Raw genomic sequence first — 20,041 nt, 5'->3', positions numbered from 1 at the left:
TTATATTTTTTATGTGCTTCCACAAAGATTAAAGCCTTGGAAACCCTACAGGGCAATAATACATTGGATGACAGGGTTGTGATGTATGAGTGGGATTCCACTCAATGGCAATGGGTTTTTCAATGTGTGAATATGTCTAGAGGAGAAATAATTCATCTTTCTTTTACCAGATAGTGCCTAGCACAGTACCCTGCACAGAAGAGGCTTTCTGTAATTATTGACTGCATGGAATACTCACAAAAGTTCCCAAACAAACCCAAAACAAATTTTAGAATATTATTTATATGAGTAATACAAAGGATATCAGGAGTTGCAAATTACGTAGCATACACAGTTCCCATAGTAAAATCCCAAGATTCCAAGAGAAGACCAATTATTTCTAACATTTCACTTAAGTGGTTAAGAATCATTCGCTTAGCCACCCTGCCACTCACCATTCAGGCTCCCTGGAGCTTGTTTATGCATGAAGCCAGGAATTTAGAACTGAACATTTTAAGAGGGGAAATATTACTGGAGGGACATTTCCAAGTGAGTTTCATTGAACATCCAAATCAAATTATACTATGTTGAAATGTGAAGTGCTTGCCATCTGGGTGGCTGTTTCACTTATTCAGAAGTGAAATCAAATCATAAGAGCCCTCCAAGCTAAACACAAAAGTTACAGAATAATCCCTCCAAAGAGAAGAAATAAAAATATAATTCTTCACGTTTATCCATTTCCTTTCATCCCAAAGTACCTTTGAGAGATCATTCACTCACTGTGGAAACGCAGCAGCCACTGGGATGGAAACCTGATAACCTATGTGAGCCAGCAACTCTTTAAAAGAGGGGAAGTAAAAATAATTCACCCAATTGAAAAAGCAGCAGGAATGTGGGCTGGAAAAATGGAGCTACCTGAGTTGGAATTTGGCAAGCTTGACACAGCTTACTCTGACTGGGAAAGAATGCATTAATGTGCTATTTTATGACCACACATGTTCTCTGCTGATGGGTTAAGACAAGACTCCAGCCAGGCCATCTTTAGACCGTTTCTCCTTCTTTGTTTCTTTGTTAATTATATGCCACACTTAACATTTAGAGTCGTTCCCATGAAGACATACAGGTAAATTGGCACTAGTACTCATAAAACTATAAGGTCTCCAAGGGAAAGAACATGTGCTTGCATCTGGGGCATTTTTCATATACTATCTTCTTATCTTTAGATACCATGTTAACTTTAGTTAACTTACATTCAGTTGACTTACAATCAAATGGAGGGAGAGGCTGATGAAAACTGAATAAAAAGATTATTTGTTAGATGAAAGCCAAGCTAATGAGCATATTTTTATTACATTTATAACTTGGAAATGAAATGTTAATAACTTGTAACAATTCTATGTGAATAAAGATTTAAAGAGTAGAACCAGTTCATTATTCAACTATGTTATGTGTGTTCAGATATCAGTTAAAATGAAATAATATATTAATTAAGCTTGTTCTTCAAACGTCACTTCATATTAACACAATTTAACTTGGAAGCATGTAAGTTCATATCCCAGGTGGAATATTTCAGTATGTTTAACCAGGGTTTTCCCAGTGTGATCACTAATATGACATTTTACATGGTCTTAACTAACTGAGTAATTAAAGGAATTACAACCTGATTATAAAAACAAGTTTGATGAAACAATGTGGACATTTTTCAGGAAAATAAATTACTGCATCTCTTACTTATGCCTTTCACATCATCCAGAGACTTAGTGACTTAGTGAGTACTTAGTGATACTTGGTGACTTATCTTGTCACTAAATTATTAGTAAAAATCCAAATTATATTTCCATATCAAGATCCAGGAAATATTTTCATGCCCTATGTAATTTTGGCCAGGCAGGAAATATGTTAGCTGAATCTTTTTCCTTTTGATGTAATATTGCAATAATCTCTTTATTAACTTGACAATACCTTCAGTGACTTCAGATAAAAGCTAAAGCTATTTGATAAAAAAACAAAAGCATTTTTCCTTATACTTTTTCCTCTCTATTCTATTGCCTTTTTTTTTTTTTTTTTTAAACACCCATAGCTGTATTTCAGTTCCAGGTGTAATTTAATATCTACCATGCTTGAAGTGCCTCAGGTATGCTAAGATGCCTGTTACTAGTCTTTTGGGGGAAACTGTTCCATTTTGTCATGCGTATGTTGACATTTTGCTTTGAAAGTGTAAACTTTGTTGTTGGGAAAATTTTTAGGGATATTTTCAATTTAAAAACATACCAAATTTTATTTCAATTAATAACTACTTATAAGATATTTTACAGTCACTGAAATTTTTTTTTACTTTTTTTTTTTTTTTTTTAGCAAATAGAACTACAGAGTTTATAATCACTTGTATTTTCTTCCTGTGCTTTTTGACCTTATAATGAGAGCTTTGTTAACATCCATCCGCTGCACAAATTCTGTGAATTAAAGATCAATTTGTTTGAATGAAAAGGAGTTGGAATATATAAGAAACTTTCATTTTTTTTCCAGTTATTAATAACTTTAAAAGATATTGATAACATAGAATAACGATTAAAGTATAAATGAGAGTAAAATATATCTTTATAACTACTATAAACGTAACATGTGACCGTGCTGGGTTGTTTCTTGAATTTATCCCAAATCTATAGAAATGTATACTTAAAAAGTTATTCCCTTACCACGTTCCCATCCCTGAAGAATATCTGTAATTTCTCATCCAAGTCTGCTGCTCGCTAACATTTGGCAAAATGCCCATTATCCACATGCTCACTGTAGCTTCTGGCTGTGGCTGCTAGTCCCTGAGGAGCCATTTGAATACTTTGCTATGGTTTCTTCAAAATGGAGAGTGGGGGGGACCAAAAAAGAAAAAGGTCCAGTCTTCAATTCCCCATAGACATTCTCTCCCTTAAGAATCTACTTTGACCACAGCAGTATCAATGTCTCTGGTTTGTGACCAAGACAACTCAGAGTACACAGGCTGGTGCCAGCAAATGAACAGATTCAAAACTCATTTATCTTTTTCTTTCTTAACTCAGAAACCACCTTCTTAAGTTGATACTAATGCTAGCCATCTGCCAAAGTGAAAACAAATAAACTAAAGATCCTAACAACAACTAGACACCTAATAAAACTACACGATCTTCCCATTTCTTTTGGCATGCTGAGCAGAATGTGAGTGTGAACTAGGATGTTGGAATATATGGATCTTTCTTTTCCATCTTCATGCTTCCAACTGCATTTTATTTTTCTTTGCAATTATGCATAACATAGGCATTTTGCAAAATAGTTCATCCAAATAGAATAATTTTCTAACAAAATTATTCAATTCACTTTTAAAGTGGGGCAGCTAAATCAGTCTTCAGCCATGTGCTGTTCCATGAGGCAAATGTGTTTCACATTATTTAGATTTGTAGAACATACATTTACAACACGAATAGGAGAAATGCTAGAATGAAACTTAAGAAGAAAAAAGGTCATGAAAACTACTGTAAATTTTCCTACCTAAACAATTAGAACCTACGTGCTCAACATGGTAAAGAAAAGCTCAAATAGGGCATATGCAGTCCATAAGCAAAATTCTAGTTAAGTTTCATCAAATATTAAGGCAATGCAATATGCTTATTTAAGAGTTTAATTAGCATTTGCAATTTAAAAGTTTAATTAGCATTTGCTATTATAAAAAAAAGGGAGCTCCAGTAGTGTAGTGCCTAAGGCACTTGACTGCTAACCAGAAGGCTGACAGTTCAAATCCACCAGCCACTCCTCAGAAGGAAGATGGGGCAATCTACTTCCATAGTGATACTGCCTCAGAAACCCAAGGAGGGGTTGCTATGAGTCGACGGCACATAACAACAACAACATTGTAAAAAAATAATTAAGTAGAAAAGATATGTTACTTACACATTTTAACTTAGAATTACTTACAATTTTTTTTTGTTTTTTTTGTCTTGCAACTTCGTAACTTTGTATTTAATTTGTAACATTGTAACTTTGAATTTAATTTGTAAATATTACCCAATTTTTTGCGTATAATACACTCATGAAAATAATGAGCACACACATATAACATGCATAGTGCTCATAGGAAGTTAACATACAAGGGGTTTGTATGGCAGAAACATATGCACATGCATTATTTGTGTAAAAATACAGTGTATGCTTTGAGTATTACTTGCCTTATATTAGGAATATATACATTAAAAATAAAATTAAAAAAGATCCAATGAAAATACTTTTTGTTTGCTATTATTGCAATAGGACTTTTAAAGATGAATATTAGAAATCTGAATTAATGTTAATGTATCCTAAAATTGATGAATGATAAATGGGTAAGTGTTCTATTTTATAGATAAAAAGTAGATTGAGGAATTTTTTACCATTTGGAGCTGCAACTTATATCTTTATTATTTTCAGATAACCTCCCAAAGGTAGCATTTGCTTTATTTCACCATCTTTTACATGAGTTTAATTAATTTATCTTGGACAATCTTGAATAAAACCAGTATTTAATCCTCAAAGGACAAAACTAGTTATCAGAACTGCTAGTGTTTATATATGTAAATAAACAAGCCAAAATGAAAGTGTTATTTTCGGCATATTATTTTAGGGCAAATGTGCAAAAGAACAAACATGAAGAGGAAAGGTGAGATGGTTAGTCAGTTAGCCTAAGACTAGAAATCCTATCGCCAAGATTCAAATGATTGTCTTTTTTTTTTTTCCCTCCAGCTAAGCAGTTAGTTTAGTATAGACACAGTCTTTCATTTACTACACATTGTCCTTCTGGGCTGACACTATTGAGAACAAATGTTAGAAAAAAGTTATTAAACTCGTGGGTACCCAAAAAAAAAACCCAAACCCACTGCCATTGAGCCGATTCATCTCATCGCAACCCCTCCTTGGGTTTCTGAGGCAGTGTCTCTACGGAAGTAGATTGCCCAGTCATTAAATAGCATCAGCTTTTTGAAGCAAAATTTAAAATTTCCTGTTGTTCATATGAAAGACTAATAGCCTTTTCTGATCTTTTTGGTCTAGAGCAATTTTGGAAAATCAGAATTTTGTCCTGAGTTTTTCTTACTGCATCTCATACTTTTTAAATTTACTTTTGAAAGGAAGTTTAGATGTATTTGCTTATTAAGTTGTTATACCATTTATTCATCTATTAAATGTTTATTAAACATCTTTTGTGTACCAGACACATATTGGAGACAAAAGAATATGTAAGAAACATCAAGGAGCTTATGTTCTCAAAGAAAGAAAAAATAAAACCACTTACTGCCCTCTAGCCAGTCAGTTACGACTCATAGTGACCTCCATTGGGTTTCCAAGGCTGTAAATCTTTATAGAAGTAGATCTCCCCATCTTCCTTCCATGGAGCAGCTGTTAGGTTTGAACTGCTGACCTTCTGCTTAGCAGGCAAATGCCTTATTCACTACACTATGAGAGTCCTTTTGCTCATATTCTAGTGAGGCATAATATTAACAAATAAGGAGTCAATTAAAATATAGTGAATGAGCAATATGATATAGACAGACACAGAGGGTTATATTGGTACTAGAAAGAAAAGCTAACTAAAGCTTGGTACCTCAAGGCTTCATGGAGAAAGTGAGCATTAGCCATGTAAATGTGAGATGAGTTGGGAAGGAAAGTGAGGAGTTCTTGGCAAAGGGCAATGGAAAGAACAGAAAAGTGTTGCAGGTTCAAGAAATCACATGTGGATATGTCTACTTCTACAGATAGCAGAGAACATGTGATATTGAGTGGTTTTACCACTGTCAAAGAGCAGATTTCAAGCTGAAGGACTGGTTTGCCAGATTCCCAATGAAGACCTAACTCCACTGTTCTTTCATTTGTGTATAGAGACTATTGTAGAGTATGCCAATGATAAATTACATTCACCTGTCAAAATACCTTGCAAATATGTGTCTTATTTCTTAATTATAACCATACTTGGCCACTTCAAATTTAAATAACATCAATTACCATCAGAAATCAGTGCTAGAACAAAGGGCATAAAAATTAAATATGTTATTTATATTCTAAATGTCAAAATAGATTAGATACCAGTTAAAGTTATGGATAAGATAATACATTTATTATATATCATGTTTCCAGAGTTGTAGAAAACTAACTCCTTGGGTATATCTGCTTTTATCACTCAAACTCTAAAGCATATTTTCTTGTTTGTATGATTTTTTAAAAAATCTATGAAAATACGTTTTATCCAGATGTCACTTTTGCAGTCTGCAAAATTCCAAAATATCAAATCACAAATTTTCTCTTAACTTTATATTTCGTTTAAATAGTAGCTATTAACACAATGATGTTGAGTATTTCTGCTCATTTTATTGCTATCAGATAATATCTGTCTAAGACTTTATTCTTATTTATTATTTTTCATTAATGTGTTACCCTTTTTCTATTTCCTTTAGGAAAGTACTTTGCCAAATTATTATTACCTGTTACTATGATTTTTTTTTTGTTCTTCACACCGATAATAAGATATGAAAGGAGAATCTTTCCCTTCTGAGCACAATCTAACGTTTCCAGAGGAAACACATTTGGTTCAGTTTACATAGCTTATAGTTTTTAACACCTGTCTAGTGTCTTTGAACTTTTAGTCATATAGTTCATATTGTGTTATTTGAATTGCTCACAAACTATTTTCTTTTATCAGCATACAAAAGGGAAATTGGGGAAAATTGGTAATATATCATCTTTTCCTTTTGGCCTGTGCTGAATATGGCATTATTTGATAACATAGGGTTGCCATCTAGTGGCAGCAAGGAGGACTTTTCAAATTGAAAAATAAAATGTAGAATTTACAGAGTTCCAAATTGGGATAAGGGTATTAAAATCTGATAAATAGAAAGATTATTTTCTCACAATCATATTTTCAAATATCAAGTTTCTAAAAATATTTTAATAAATTAACTCCAATATTAAAGAGTTTAGAAATAGAAAACTGTCACGATATTTAAGAAATCTACTCTTTCTACCAGTTATCCAAATGATTAACTACTTGACTACTGGCAGCTAAGGTTGACAGTTCGAGCCCACCCACAGGCACTTCAGAAGACTGTCTTGGACTCTGCTTCTGAAAAGTTACAGGCTTGAAAACCCCATGGAGCATTTACCCTGTGTGTGTGGGTTCACCATGAGTCAGAAGGGACTCCATGGCAACAACAGCATATACTCTTCAACAGTTCTCACACCAATTATGCCTTCAACATTAAGTCAAGATCATATTAGACTAGAAAGATAAATTATGTTTTTTAAAAAATCCTAAAACAGCCTCTGTATTTTAGATAATTAAACTATAATAATTAGAAAAGAATAATATTTCAGGCAAACTCTCGCACTGGAGTTTCAATATTTAATTAACTCTTTTGTCATCTCAATCATTTACATCTTAGACTTGATGATTCCTAAGTCCTTCTAATGAATTTGAAATTTCTTTTATACATGTTTAAGCAGTGCTGACTGAATCCAGGTAATAATTCATATCCATAACCACAGAGTGTGTTTTGTCTCAAATTGCTGTCTTTCTATAAATACAGATATAACATTTCTGGTGAAGAGAGCACTAATTGACTTTGATATAAATGAATTATGTTGCTCCTCCCTTCTATCACCAAAAAACATTATATACTTAAATAAGAGTTCTAATGTGGCTTTCCTCAATCAAATAATAAATTTTTAAGTCAAACTATCAATGTTTTTTGCTCTTTTTTTCCTATTACCATACATCTCACTTAGTATAAGATAAATGTGTAGGAAAAATGTAACAAATGTGTCCCTTTTTAAAAATGTTTATGTTGAAAACTTCCAAATATGAAAGAAAGTTGAAAGAAGAATAAAATGAACCCCAGTATATCATTTACCTAGATTCACCACACACACACACACACACACACACACACACACACGTGCGCATGTGCACCTACACACTTTCTTTTACTGGTCTTCAGAAAATAGGTTGTAGACATATTGACATTTCCTCCTCCAATATTTCAGCAGATAGTCTACAAAATTTTGATACAATAGCAAAGTAAATAAGGGTACACACACACACACACACATATTCCATCCTGCCCTTTGTTCATTTTTGTTGGTTTTAATAGAGGGCTTATATAAATATGTCATCATTTAACCTTCTCTTCTAGAAAGATTAAAGTAAAAATGATTCTGTCTACAATGGCTATAATATAAAATAAAAGTACTTCTTTAATAATTAATTATTTAATAATTAAATAAGTAAGCAGCTCTGGTGGTGTGGTGCCTAATGCATTTGACCACTAACCAGAAGGTTGGTGGTTCAAACCCACCAACTACTCCATGGGAGGAATTCCTCATATTAATTCCTCATATTAATGGTTAGAAATGAGACTGGAACTACAAATGCAAATGAAACTCATGACTCTTTTTCTCCTGATGAGAATGATGAATATACCCACAAAATCATACTCATATAAAAATAATACATGAAGGTGAATTCCTTTGTATGAAACTCAGATTTTAAAAATATTTACTTAAAAAATATATCCAATTAGTTTAAGATGAAATCAGGTTGAGAATATTTATTTATCAAATACTTACATAGGGCTTAGAAGTGCCAGCTACTCATTTAAGTGGTTTACTCATAACAACCATATTAAGGTAAATACTATTTCTGTTCTCATTTGCAAATGTGGGAACTGAGGCACAGAGATGTTAAGCAACTTGCCCAAGTTTATGCAGCTACTAAGTGGAAGAGTCAGGATTCAAACCCAGCAATCTCACTGTACTAATCACTATATTTTAATTTATAATATCATGTACACAGTATACCTGGATGTTGTTAATGTAATTCTAGTTTCTACATTGTCTTCAGATTCAGAAACAAATATTAACACACTTTTTAATTGACATTTTCCTGCAGGTAATGAATTGTTTGCCGGACTCTACAGTGACTACTGGGGCAGAGATGCTGCAATCTTCCGGAGCATGGGACGACTGACCCATATTCGTACTGAGCATGATGATGAGCGCCTGTTGAAAGGTACGGTTAAGGAAAAAGAGTATGAAAATCAACATCTATAACACATGAAAAATTTTGTAGTTTTGGTAATAAGAATAAATATGATTTAAAGTTTTTACAAAGTACAGTGTTTTCGTTAGCAATGTTTTTGAATAAAATTATTATATATGAAATAATATGTCACAAAGGATCTCTAGTGGCACAGAGATTAAAGCATTCAGCTGCTAACCAAAAGATCAGCAGTTCAAACCTGCCAGCTACTGCACAGGAGAAAGATGAGGCAGTCTGTTTCCACAAAGATTCACAGCCTTGGAAAGCCTATGGGGCAATTATACTCTGTCCTATAGGGTTGCTATGAGTTGTAATTGATTCAAAGTCAGTGTATTTTTAATATGTCATAATATTTTGGCTTAGGTATAAAGCCAATTTACTTTCATGGTAATGATTATAAATCAGAATTTATGTGAGGAAACAAAGCAAATGTATAAAAAGTGAAAAACTGTTATCCAATGAGTTGTTTTATTACATATTGATTTTTTTTTTTAATTAATTGATTGTTTTACTTTGCTTGGTTGAATGGAATCATAATCTACTTTAGAAACAAAACTCTAGGAAAGTCACCAACTTTTCATTGGCATAGAATTCTTTGTGTGGTATATATATGCATGTGTATATATATTGTCACACTAGTATATCTAGAAGGAGTCCTGGTTAAAGCACTCAGCTGCTAACCAGAAGGTAGGAGGTTCGAACCCACTAGCTGCTCCACAGGAGAAAGATACAGCAATCAGCTTCCATAAAGATCTACAGCCTTGGAAATCCTAAGGGGCGGTTCTACTCTGTCCTGTATGGTCACTATGAGTCATAATCAACTAACTTTATGGCAGTGGGTTTGGTGGTATAGCTAGGGACTAAAATATTTTATGGTACTATTTTTTATCACATTAAACATTTTTTAAAGCTTTAAAATGTGTAGTCATTACGGCTGTCTGTGCATTCCATATGCCATATTACCCAAAGGCCATTCATTTAAATCCCCTATGCTATAAACCCAAACACTTAAAATAAATTTTTCACCTAACCAGTTTAAACTCGTAGATAATTTATGATTTTTTAAAAAAGGTAATAATAGACTTCTTTACTAAAAGTACTATTTATATTTAGAGTGCTTTTTATACATAAAAGGAGGAAATTCACCAAAATTATCATCATGATGCCTCAGCGTGTCTTTCTCTGAATGCATTTAAAGTATATAACGTGTGTTGTTTAAAACTTTTCTTTTCTTCTTGACTCTTTTATTTTCCAATTAAATTTTCCTCTTGTGTTTCTAAAAAGATTATTGATTCCAAAAGGAAATTGAAGTCTCCATATGTATTTAATGTTTGGTAAAATTTTTCAAGGAGTGTCTTAGTTCTCTAGTACTGCCATAACAGAAATACAAATGGAGAGCTTAACAAACAGGAATTTATTCTCTTGCAGTTTAGGAGGCTACAAGTCCAACTTCAGAGTGCCAGCTCTAGGGGCTGGGTGAGGCCCCTTAACCTTGGGCTTCAGCTCTGCCTTTTATTCCAGGCCCATTAAAGCAAGAGGTGTCTCCTAACTCAGGCAGCTGCTGGCTGTTGAGGCTGACAAAGCCAAGGTCGACAGATTAAATGGCACAGTCTCAAGATCAGCAGGCAACATGGCAGTCCACTTGTTAAAGTCCAGAAACTAGAGATGAAGACTCGGCCACATGTAGGATCCAAACACACCAAAAAGCTAGGGACCTTTCTCGAAGCTTTTCCTTATATACTGGAAACAGGCCACACCTTTAGCTCCTAACAGCAGGTTCCACTATGGAATTGATTCCAATCTCATCATGGGGAATAACTACATCTAGCTGCCCAGCCACCCAAAACTATGGCCCAGTCAAGTTGACATACAACCTTAACTATCACAGAGAGTTTTAATCTTTTATAAAATGATGAGACTTAAATTTAAGCACTCAGGTGATTTATAATTTATTAGAATAACTTGTTCACTCCTCGGAAGGAAGGTCGGGCAATCTACTTCCGTAGTGATACTGCCCTGGAAACCCAAGGAGGGGTCTCTATGAGTCGGGGCCGACTCAACGGCACATAACAACAACAACAACAGAATAACTTGTTAATACCTCATAGTATGTTTCACTTCTTCTATTTCTTTTACTTTCTGTAGAACCAAAATTTGTAGGTGCATATATGATTCCTGACAATGAAGATCGAGATGACAACAAAATGTATTTCTTTTTTACTGAGAAGGCCTTGGAGGCAGAAAACAATGCCCATGCAATTTACACCAGAGTGGGGCGACTGTGTGTGGTGAGGATTGAAATTTCTTCTTCCTTAAACTTGCTTAGTTCAAGAGTTATGGTCATACCTTTCTTAATTTTCACTTTAACTAGTTAAAGATTTTTACTTGAAAATGTTTTCTAGTATTCCATCTAAAATTATAATTTAATAGACTAATATACTTCATATATCATAAAATTTTTATCTTAAAAGAGTCTTGCATTTTGTATTATTTCCTTTATTTCAAGCCACAGCAAGAAGACATAGTCTAAAAAAGAAGAAGAAATAACCTGAAGAAGAAATAGGCTGTATGTGCTATAAATGTGCTATAAAATGGACAATTTTGAGCTTTTTTTTTTTTTTTGTAATGAATTTAACCATTTTTTTCTTGATTTAGTTCACATTCTAAATGATTTACGTGAATATACTTGAATGGAATAATTCAGTTGATTGATTCTGTGGTCTTGGAGAAAAAATATATGTAGTTTGATATTGAGATAGGTGGTTTGAGAGCATTCAAAACCAACTGAAATAGCAACATATATTTTTTTAAAAATGCAAATAATATGGAAATGCAGAGAAAATCCAGGAAAATATGTATGAGATTTATTTACATGAACACATTATACATAAAGTTGCCATGGACTGGAGCCAACTTGATGGCAACTAAAAACAACACATGAATTTTTATAGACATATATGTATATCTATTGTGTGCATTTGTGTGTGTATGTGTGTGTATCATTGTTGTTATGTGCCATCGAGTCATCTCCAACTCATGGTGACCTAGTGTACAACATAATGAAACACTGCCCAGTCCTGTGCCAGGCTTACAATCACTACTATACCTGAGACCATTGCTGTAGCCACCATGTCAATGCATCTTGTTGAGGGCCTTCCCCTCTTTAGTTGACCCTCCAATTTACCAAGCATGACTCCAGAGCATGGTCCCTTCTGACAACATGATCAAAGTAAATGAGATGAAGTCTGGCCATTCTCATTTCCAAGGAGCATTCCAGCTGCACTTCTTCCAGGACAGATTTGTTAGTTCTTTTAGAAGTCCATGGTACTTGCTGCATTCTTCCCCAACACCACAAATCAAAAGCATCAACTCTTCTTTGGTGTATATATATATACATACATACATATGTTGTATGTATGTGTGTGTGTATTTCAAGCTTCCTTGCTTAAGAAAGGTAAAAGTAATACACTCTTTAATATTCCTGAAATACATAGAATATTTATCAGTAAAGACTGTTTTTCAAAAATTATTATATCGTGAAGCCACTACTTTATTTAGGGGAGGGTGCTATACTAATATTTTTAATATCTAGAGCATATATTAAATTGACCGGAGTAAAAATTCACTGAACAAAACAGAATGCAAGAACCTCAAAAAAAAAAAAGTTGATGATATTGTTTGAGGATTATGCTAATATTTCCAAATTTAATTAAAAAAACAATAGTTATATGTCCTTGTATTTGTACACATAATATTACAAACACTTGTTGGTAAAAATATTTACATACTCATTCACCTACATTTTGTTTTTCACAGAATGATGTGGGAGGGCAGAGAATACTTGTGAATAAGTGGAGCACTTTCCTAAAAGCAAGACTGGTTTGCTCAGTACCAGGAATGAATGGAATTGATACATATTTTGATGAATTAGGTAAATATTATTGAAAATTGTATTTTCATGTGTATGTCTCTCTATAACCCTCACTATCTCTAGCATACGTGGAAAACTTGTTTTCCACTGTATTTGACCTTACAGAATTTAGAGCAAGTGTTTATTCTTTTCACTTTAGCCATTCCAAGTGGTGAGGATAAAGGGGTTGCAAGAATAAGAAGTTGGCCTCCTCACACTGGAGACAGTGTGTCTGCTCCATTCTTCGTGGCTCAGCTGAAAGCCACCAGAAAAGACAATTTTTTTCAGTCTGTTGAGATGTGGTAATTGTTGTATGAATCCATATAAACATTTATATTTTAAAAACTATAATGGATTCTAACTCCTTTTATGCCAATATAATTTCTTCACATATAATGGTTAAAAATATCGGTTAATGGAACTTTTTTTTTAAACTTTTCAGAGGATGTTTTTTTGCTTCATACCAGAGATCATAAGAACCCAGTAATATTTGGACTTTTTAACACTACCAGGTGAGAAATTTGATAGTCGATAAAAACAGTGTGAAACAAAAGATGATTTAAAGCCTCCCCTCTTCATTGTGTATGTAACTTGCAAATACTGTTGACCCATCTCTTGTTCTCAGTTTGTGTATGTTGTTGTTGTTGTTGTTAAGTGCCGTCGAGTCGTTTCCGACTCATATTGTGTATGTTAGCAGTCACCAATTTCTCCTCTTTCTCCTATGTTTGCAATTGTGCCTCACTATTCAAAGCCATAATCTAAATCCAGACCCTTGTTGTCATCCACCAACCTTTTGTGCTCGATAGTCTAATCTCTGCCCTCTCTACAACAATGTGATTTTTACATTACATTACATTTTCTTATATAGTTTCTCATATTAGTTTCATGCTATAAAGTATAGGGCAATGTGATTATTTATCATAAAAAATTTATTTTCTAAATCAGGCTTTTGAGGCTTTCTATCAACTGAGGAAACTCTCTTAGTGTAGTGCCTAAAGCATTTGACTGCTAACCAGAAGGCTGGTGGTTCAAACCCACCAGCCACTCCTCAGAAGTAAGGTTGGGCAATCTACTTCCATAGTGATACCACCTTGGAAACCCAAGGAGGAGTTGCTATGAGTCAGATCCGACTCCATGGCAGTGGTTGGTTGGTTGGATCACCTAACTGTGAAGAGTCCCTGGAAGGCACAAATAGTTAAGTGCTTGACTATTAGCTTAAAGCTGGTCGTTCAGACCCACTCAGGGATGACAGACCCGACAATCTGTTTCTGTCTTTTTCATCTTCTCCCTCATGTCATTGAGGCATGATTTACCATTGCATGACAATTCAGTGACTTTATATAGTATATACAAGCTATAGGATAATCATAGCATTTCTATGAATTAGTATGATCAGTTTATAAAATATTTGTGTAAATTGTTGTATAATGGGTCTGTCTGAGAATCCAAAGACAAAATATGATTTTCTTGCATAATTTCAATTTTGATTGTACAGTTCATAAATAAATCTGAGAAAAAAGCTTCCCAGCTGCTACCTGACATAGAGATTGATATTTATAAAATGGTGATCAAAGGTTTACTGCCTCTTTAGTTGGGGTACTATCTGGTTTTCCCAGCATCCTAGATATTTGAAATTGCTTCAAGGTGTGCTATAAAATGTGTGAATTTTATGTCCTGAGACAGTAATATAACTGCTGTTCTACAGGTGTCTCGGAAAGTAGGGAATTTTGTTATTTGTATAAAACTGCACTTTGTAAACCACTTGGCTGGAGAGATGTTAGTTCATTCAGATCATGCCAAATTAAGAGATATGGCTGAATTTTTAAAAATCCTTAAAAATGTCCTTTGTAAAACCTGATTCTTAATGCTCCTGATAAAACTTGCCAACTATTGTCTTTATCCACATGAAAATTTTTATCAAGAAAATTATTTCAATTGCTGCTACGTGTGGAGGTGAGAAATCTGAGTTTTATGTAACTTAAGTCATTATCCCAAAAGTAGTTTAGCTTGGACTAGTCATGTTTTTATTATAGCACAGTATTCAATGGCATGTGGAAGAAAACTACAGCAAGTCTATTAGTATCTACATGACCCTAAGCCAAAGAATGGAATACATTTTCATTAGACTTTGAATCATACTTTAGATCAGATATACCGAATAGAATTTGTAGCAACATTAACAACAGTATGGCTATTTAGAGAAAACTGTCATTCTGAAGATGCAACAACAACAAAAAAAGAGATAAAACCTTAAAATAAGTCATTCAAGTTGGGAATGCATCTTTAAGTATTAAGGCCAGATATCTTTAATAAAAAAAGATAAAAACACAATATACAACTTAATAAAGTTAAATGAACAGTAACTTCTGTAATTCTATCAATATCATTTTCAATTAGAATAAGCAGACAATTAAGGAGATGGTAAAATTTGGAGTTTAGACACTTGAAGGAGTGCAATAGTATTTCTTAAATACTGCATGCCTGAGAGATTATCCAAAAAACTTGGTTCTCATCTATGTAGGATAGAGGGTTTGACTAGGTAAAGTCTTAGTCAGTTCAAGAATAGTAATTATCTTTTTTATATCTTTCAGTAATATATTTAGAGGGCATGCTATATGTGTCTATCATATGTCTAGTATCCGGGCAGCCTTTAATGGACCGTATGCACATAAGGAAGGACCTGAATACCACTGGTCACTCTATGAAGGAAAAGTCCCTTACCCAAGGCCTGGTTCTGTAAGTTTAGGAATTTAACAAAATATTCTTATTTTTTAAAGGCTCTTTGCATAATATTTTGTTCAGTGTTTCACATGCTTTACAAAACTTTGCAATTAAACTGTTAAGACAGGCTACACCTAAAAGTGTGCTTGATTACCTGCGTGGTAAAGAAATATCACTTCTCATATCGAGTACCTTGTTATTTAATGAACAGAAAATGATCTATAATGGATATATCTTAGCAACATGTTAAAGTATATATTATCATTGGTAATCCAGCTGTCTAAGTAGCTCCAAACAAAATTTTATTTTTGAGAGTATTGGTGAGCACAGTAACATCCCATAAAATGAGATATTATTCCTTCCAGCCTCTTCAGAAGAATTAACACCACATTGTAACTTCCAAGCAAGAGAAAGTTACCAAATTTTTTAATTCTACTATTTGGGTCAGTCTCTTAAGTTCCCAAGGCCAAACTTTCTCATTACTTCTCACTCAGTAAATCAAAAAAGAAGCTTTTTCTCTGCCCCCTCAGAATACCTTGCACCTTATTTTTAACATCCTTGCTGGCCTCTTTAGAAGGAAAGTGCCAATACAGAGTGCTAGTAAAGTGCAGAAAGTGCCACTGGCTGCTTTTGAACTGATGCTGGTAAGATTCTCTTCAGCCATTTAGGCTTCTGTGCTATTAATCGGCATAAAAGTCTAAAAGTTGTTATTATTAGGATTTTGTATCATGTGTCCTGTGAGCAACTATTTTAGAAAAATATAGGATCATTGCATGTGTTATGTGGTCATGGGCAACGAACATTTCACTTGTCATGCAAGCCGACATCTACACTTTCATGAGCAGCTGGTGAAATCCTATCATTAGGCTGATTCCACAATTACTTGCAAGTCAAGTAGAAACCGTTTGTGCAGAGCCAAAACCCAAAGTGGAAACAAACCTTACCTCCATTAACAAGTGGAAGGGTTTACCCTTTCAATCACTCTCTCTCACTAGCTTAAAATGATTACTTCCAGTAAGACAAAAAGTATATTTTATTTCACTCTGTTGCTTGAGATTGCAATTTCAATGGAGAAAACTCACTCCTGTGGCTTTGCTGGAAATGCTTCTTGAAACCACACGGTCTTAAAGAAGATTTGGAGGAAGTGAATAGTTACTGAACTGCTTGCAGGCTGTCCAAAATCTTTCCAATTATGTATCATGAGAGTACACTCAAGTGAAAATTCATGCCAAATTAAGAAAGATGGCCTAATTTAAAAAAAAAAACAGATAATTAAAAATGCCCTCTTTTCAGAATCTCATTAGTAAATTTCTGTATTTAAGTTCTAAAGTAAAAAAAAATTATCAGTAAAAATTAATGCAGCTGGAGGTAGTTCTGATGAAAATATGCTAAGTGAGGGAGCACTTATATGCATGAAGCAACACAGGTAAATGTATTCCAAGAAGTAACTTAAGGTGCTGCTGAACATGTAATTTTAGAATTTTAGAGTCAGCAAATTAAGAATTGAGATTTATTATAGCACATATCTCTGGATTTTTGCTTTATTGTTTCTAATCCATGCAATAATAATGCGCATTTATGCATATTATTATAGTAGAACAGAGAATGATACTTTTCTCAGTAATTAATAAGGATGAAATTTGAATAGGTTTGTACTTTCCAGAACTAAAATGCTATGATCAGTAAGCCAATTGGAACTATCACTTACCATATTATTGCATTCTTGATAATTGCAAAGCTATTGCTTGCAGTTGTAATCCTTATCTTGTGAGTAAGATATTGCACAACAAAGAGAATGTTTTGATGTAAGCAATATATTGTTTACTAACAATGTTTATTTATAATGTGAAAAAACAAATTTCAGAAAAGAGGAAAAATAATGTGAATATGATCTATTATATTGCCACCTTCAAAATATTCTGGTATTAACTATACTTCATTTTTCTAGGATTTCACTGCTTTCTACATATTTCTAGTGTATTATGTTTGATATAATGTAGTCTGTCTTTGCAATTTTGAATGTAGATTCTTTTTCTGTAATGAGGAATATATAGTTAGCATTTCTAAAGGCAGTATTAATGGAATGCCCTTTATTCCTTCCATAACAGATTATCAATTCGCTACTTAGGTTTAAGGCAAAAGGATTTATCCAATCCACTTGTATTTCTAGTGTGCCAGCAAAGTGAATGGAGGGAGGTATGGAACCACCAAAGACTATCCAGATGATGCCATCCGATTTGCAAGAAGCCATCCACTGATGTACCAGCCCATAAAACCTGCACATAAAAAACCCATACTGGTAAAAACGGATGGAAAATATAACCTGAAACAAATAGCAGTGGATCGAGTAGAAGCTGAGGATGGCCAATATGATGTTTTATTTATTGGGACAGGTAAAGAGATTAGAAATTCCCCAGTTAAATTGACCCTTACAATCAGTAACGTCAGTAGTCTTTCTTAAAGCACCTATCAATAGTTTTTCTGTTGATCCATTAGCCCATTTGTACACTGCTAATCCAAAGTCAGAAAGATCAAGGTAGAGTTCTTTCAGTGAGTAATAATTACAACCACCACTCATTATCAACAGTGTCCCAGTATGGACAATAAATTATGTAGTAACACTAGTTTCAGATCTGAGAAATATTAAAACATTGGAGAATAGGATTTGGTGACATGGTGGTTAAAGCATTGAGCTGCTAACCAAAAGGTTGGTGATATGAATACACCAGCCACTCTGTGGGGAAAAGATGAGGCAGTTTGTTTCCATAAAGATTTAAGGGCTTAGAAATCCTATGGGGCAGTTCTGCTCTGTCCTGTAAGGTTGCCATGAGTCAGAATGGACTTGATAGCGATGGGTTTGGTTTAGACTCTTAAAGCACGCTATTTTTAGTTGCAAATTAATATTTTGACTTTTATCTTTGCTTTTTGCCTGACATAATAATTGTGGGATGTTTTTTATGTTTGCTTGGTTTTCAAAATAGATCATTTTTTCCTTTTAATTTACAACACAGTTAATATTTAATACGTTTGAATCAATGAATAAGTGAATGAATAATTGATGTTGATGAACAATGTGAGCCCCAAACAGTACTTTTCCTGCTGGATGGAGGGTGCCATAGCACCCTCTTTCCCATCTCCCAGCCCTGTTGCAACCTTTGGCTGTCCATTGAGACCTCAAGATTTTACAAATGGTTTGGAACAATAACTTCACTTAACTGCATCTATAATTACAGCATCACCTATCAAATACACCAAATGTGTCCCAAAATTTTTCAAGTTAGCTAATACAATTTTCACAAAGATCATTAGTTATTAAGAGCAATTTCAAAAGGAGAAATAATTTAGAGAACTTTTGAGCTACCAGGCAAGGAATTATTCTGAGATAGGACTAATATTCAATCTAATTCAGCATTCATCTACTTATTCTTCAGTCTAAATGTGATGTTAAGGCAACTACGGTTTGTGATTATAAGGTTTATGTAAATTATTATTACCCTGGGAGACATTTTCTCCTCATCCTGACTTAAACCCAAATACTAAGCAGAAAAGCCATTATTACAAATATATCTACTGCATTTGCCACCCATTGATTTTTTTATTTCTTACCTGATAGTCTCATTTGCTATAAAATAAATGGAAGAGGTTTTTAATCTGTATAATATGAACCAAAAACATTATTAGACTATCTCTAGTTAATTTTGGCAGACTTCTATCCCATTAGTAATATAGGCAAAGCTTGACACCAAAGCTGCTGGAATATCCAGCATTAACAAAACAAAATGTAAGGAATATGTTAAACACGAAATTTTTCACATAAATTCCTAATTTCAATCTACTGACATATATTATACATAATTTGCAGAAGAGAACTTGGAATCTTTTACCATCCAGAATAGTATGTAGCGAATTCTGTGAAATACTTTAAAATTTTATAATCATCTAAAAAGTCTTTAAAATGATCACTCCTGTCTTTTTTCTTATGCAGCATAGAAATTGCTATTGTTGTTGTTAGTTTCCATCGAGTTGATTCCAACTCATGGGCAAGAATTTGCTGTAGCAGCTGCTATTTAGAAAAATGAGTATTCTAACATACACACCTTTATTCATAAACATGTAATTCTGAGGAGACATTGACACACACCCAGAACATGAACAAGGATACAATATGAATATCAGTACTTGGATATCTCCAATAAGACATATTTTTAAATAAATAAGAAAACATCCATATGATTTCTAGAAATTGATTTTCAGTACAAGCTATATTTTACTCACTTATTTTAGTAGGTGGGAGCTCTGGTAGCATAGTGCCTAAGGCACTTGACTGCTAACCAGAAAGCTGGCGG

General features: G+C 33.7%; 1 protein-coding gene across 1 annotated transcript in view; it reads left to right on the top strand.

Moving 5' to 3' along the window:
• SEMA3E (semaphorin 3E) overlaps positions 1-20,041 on the top strand; it is a 370,394-nt gene that overhangs the window by 296,838 nt on the left and 53,515 nt on the right. The window contains exons 6-11 of the mRNA XM_007944913.2: positions 8,915-9,034; positions 11,210-11,352; positions 12,881-12,995; positions 13,417-13,486; positions 15,566-15,710; positions 17,866-18,088. Of these exons, the coding sequence (XP_007943104.1) occupies positions 8,915-9,034; positions 11,210-11,352; positions 12,881-12,995; positions 13,417-13,486; positions 15,566-15,710; positions 17,866-18,088 (816 nt within the window). The remainder of the gene's footprint in view (positions 1-8,914; positions 9,035-11,209; positions 11,353-12,880; positions 12,996-13,416; positions 13,487-15,565; positions 15,711-17,865; positions 18,089-20,041) is intronic.

The sequence above is a fragment of the Orycteropus afer genome, unplaced genomic scaffold (genome assembly GCF_000298275.1).
Source record: "Orycteropus afer afer isolate SDZICR_OR568_19922 unplaced genomic scaffold, OryAfe1.0 scaffold00007, whole genome shotgun sequence".
In the NCBI taxonomy this organism is placed as follows: Eukaryota; Metazoa; Chordata; class Mammalia; order Tubulidentata; family Orycteropodidae; genus Orycteropus; species Orycteropus afer.
This window is presented reverse-complemented; position numbering and strand designations above follow the sequence as displayed.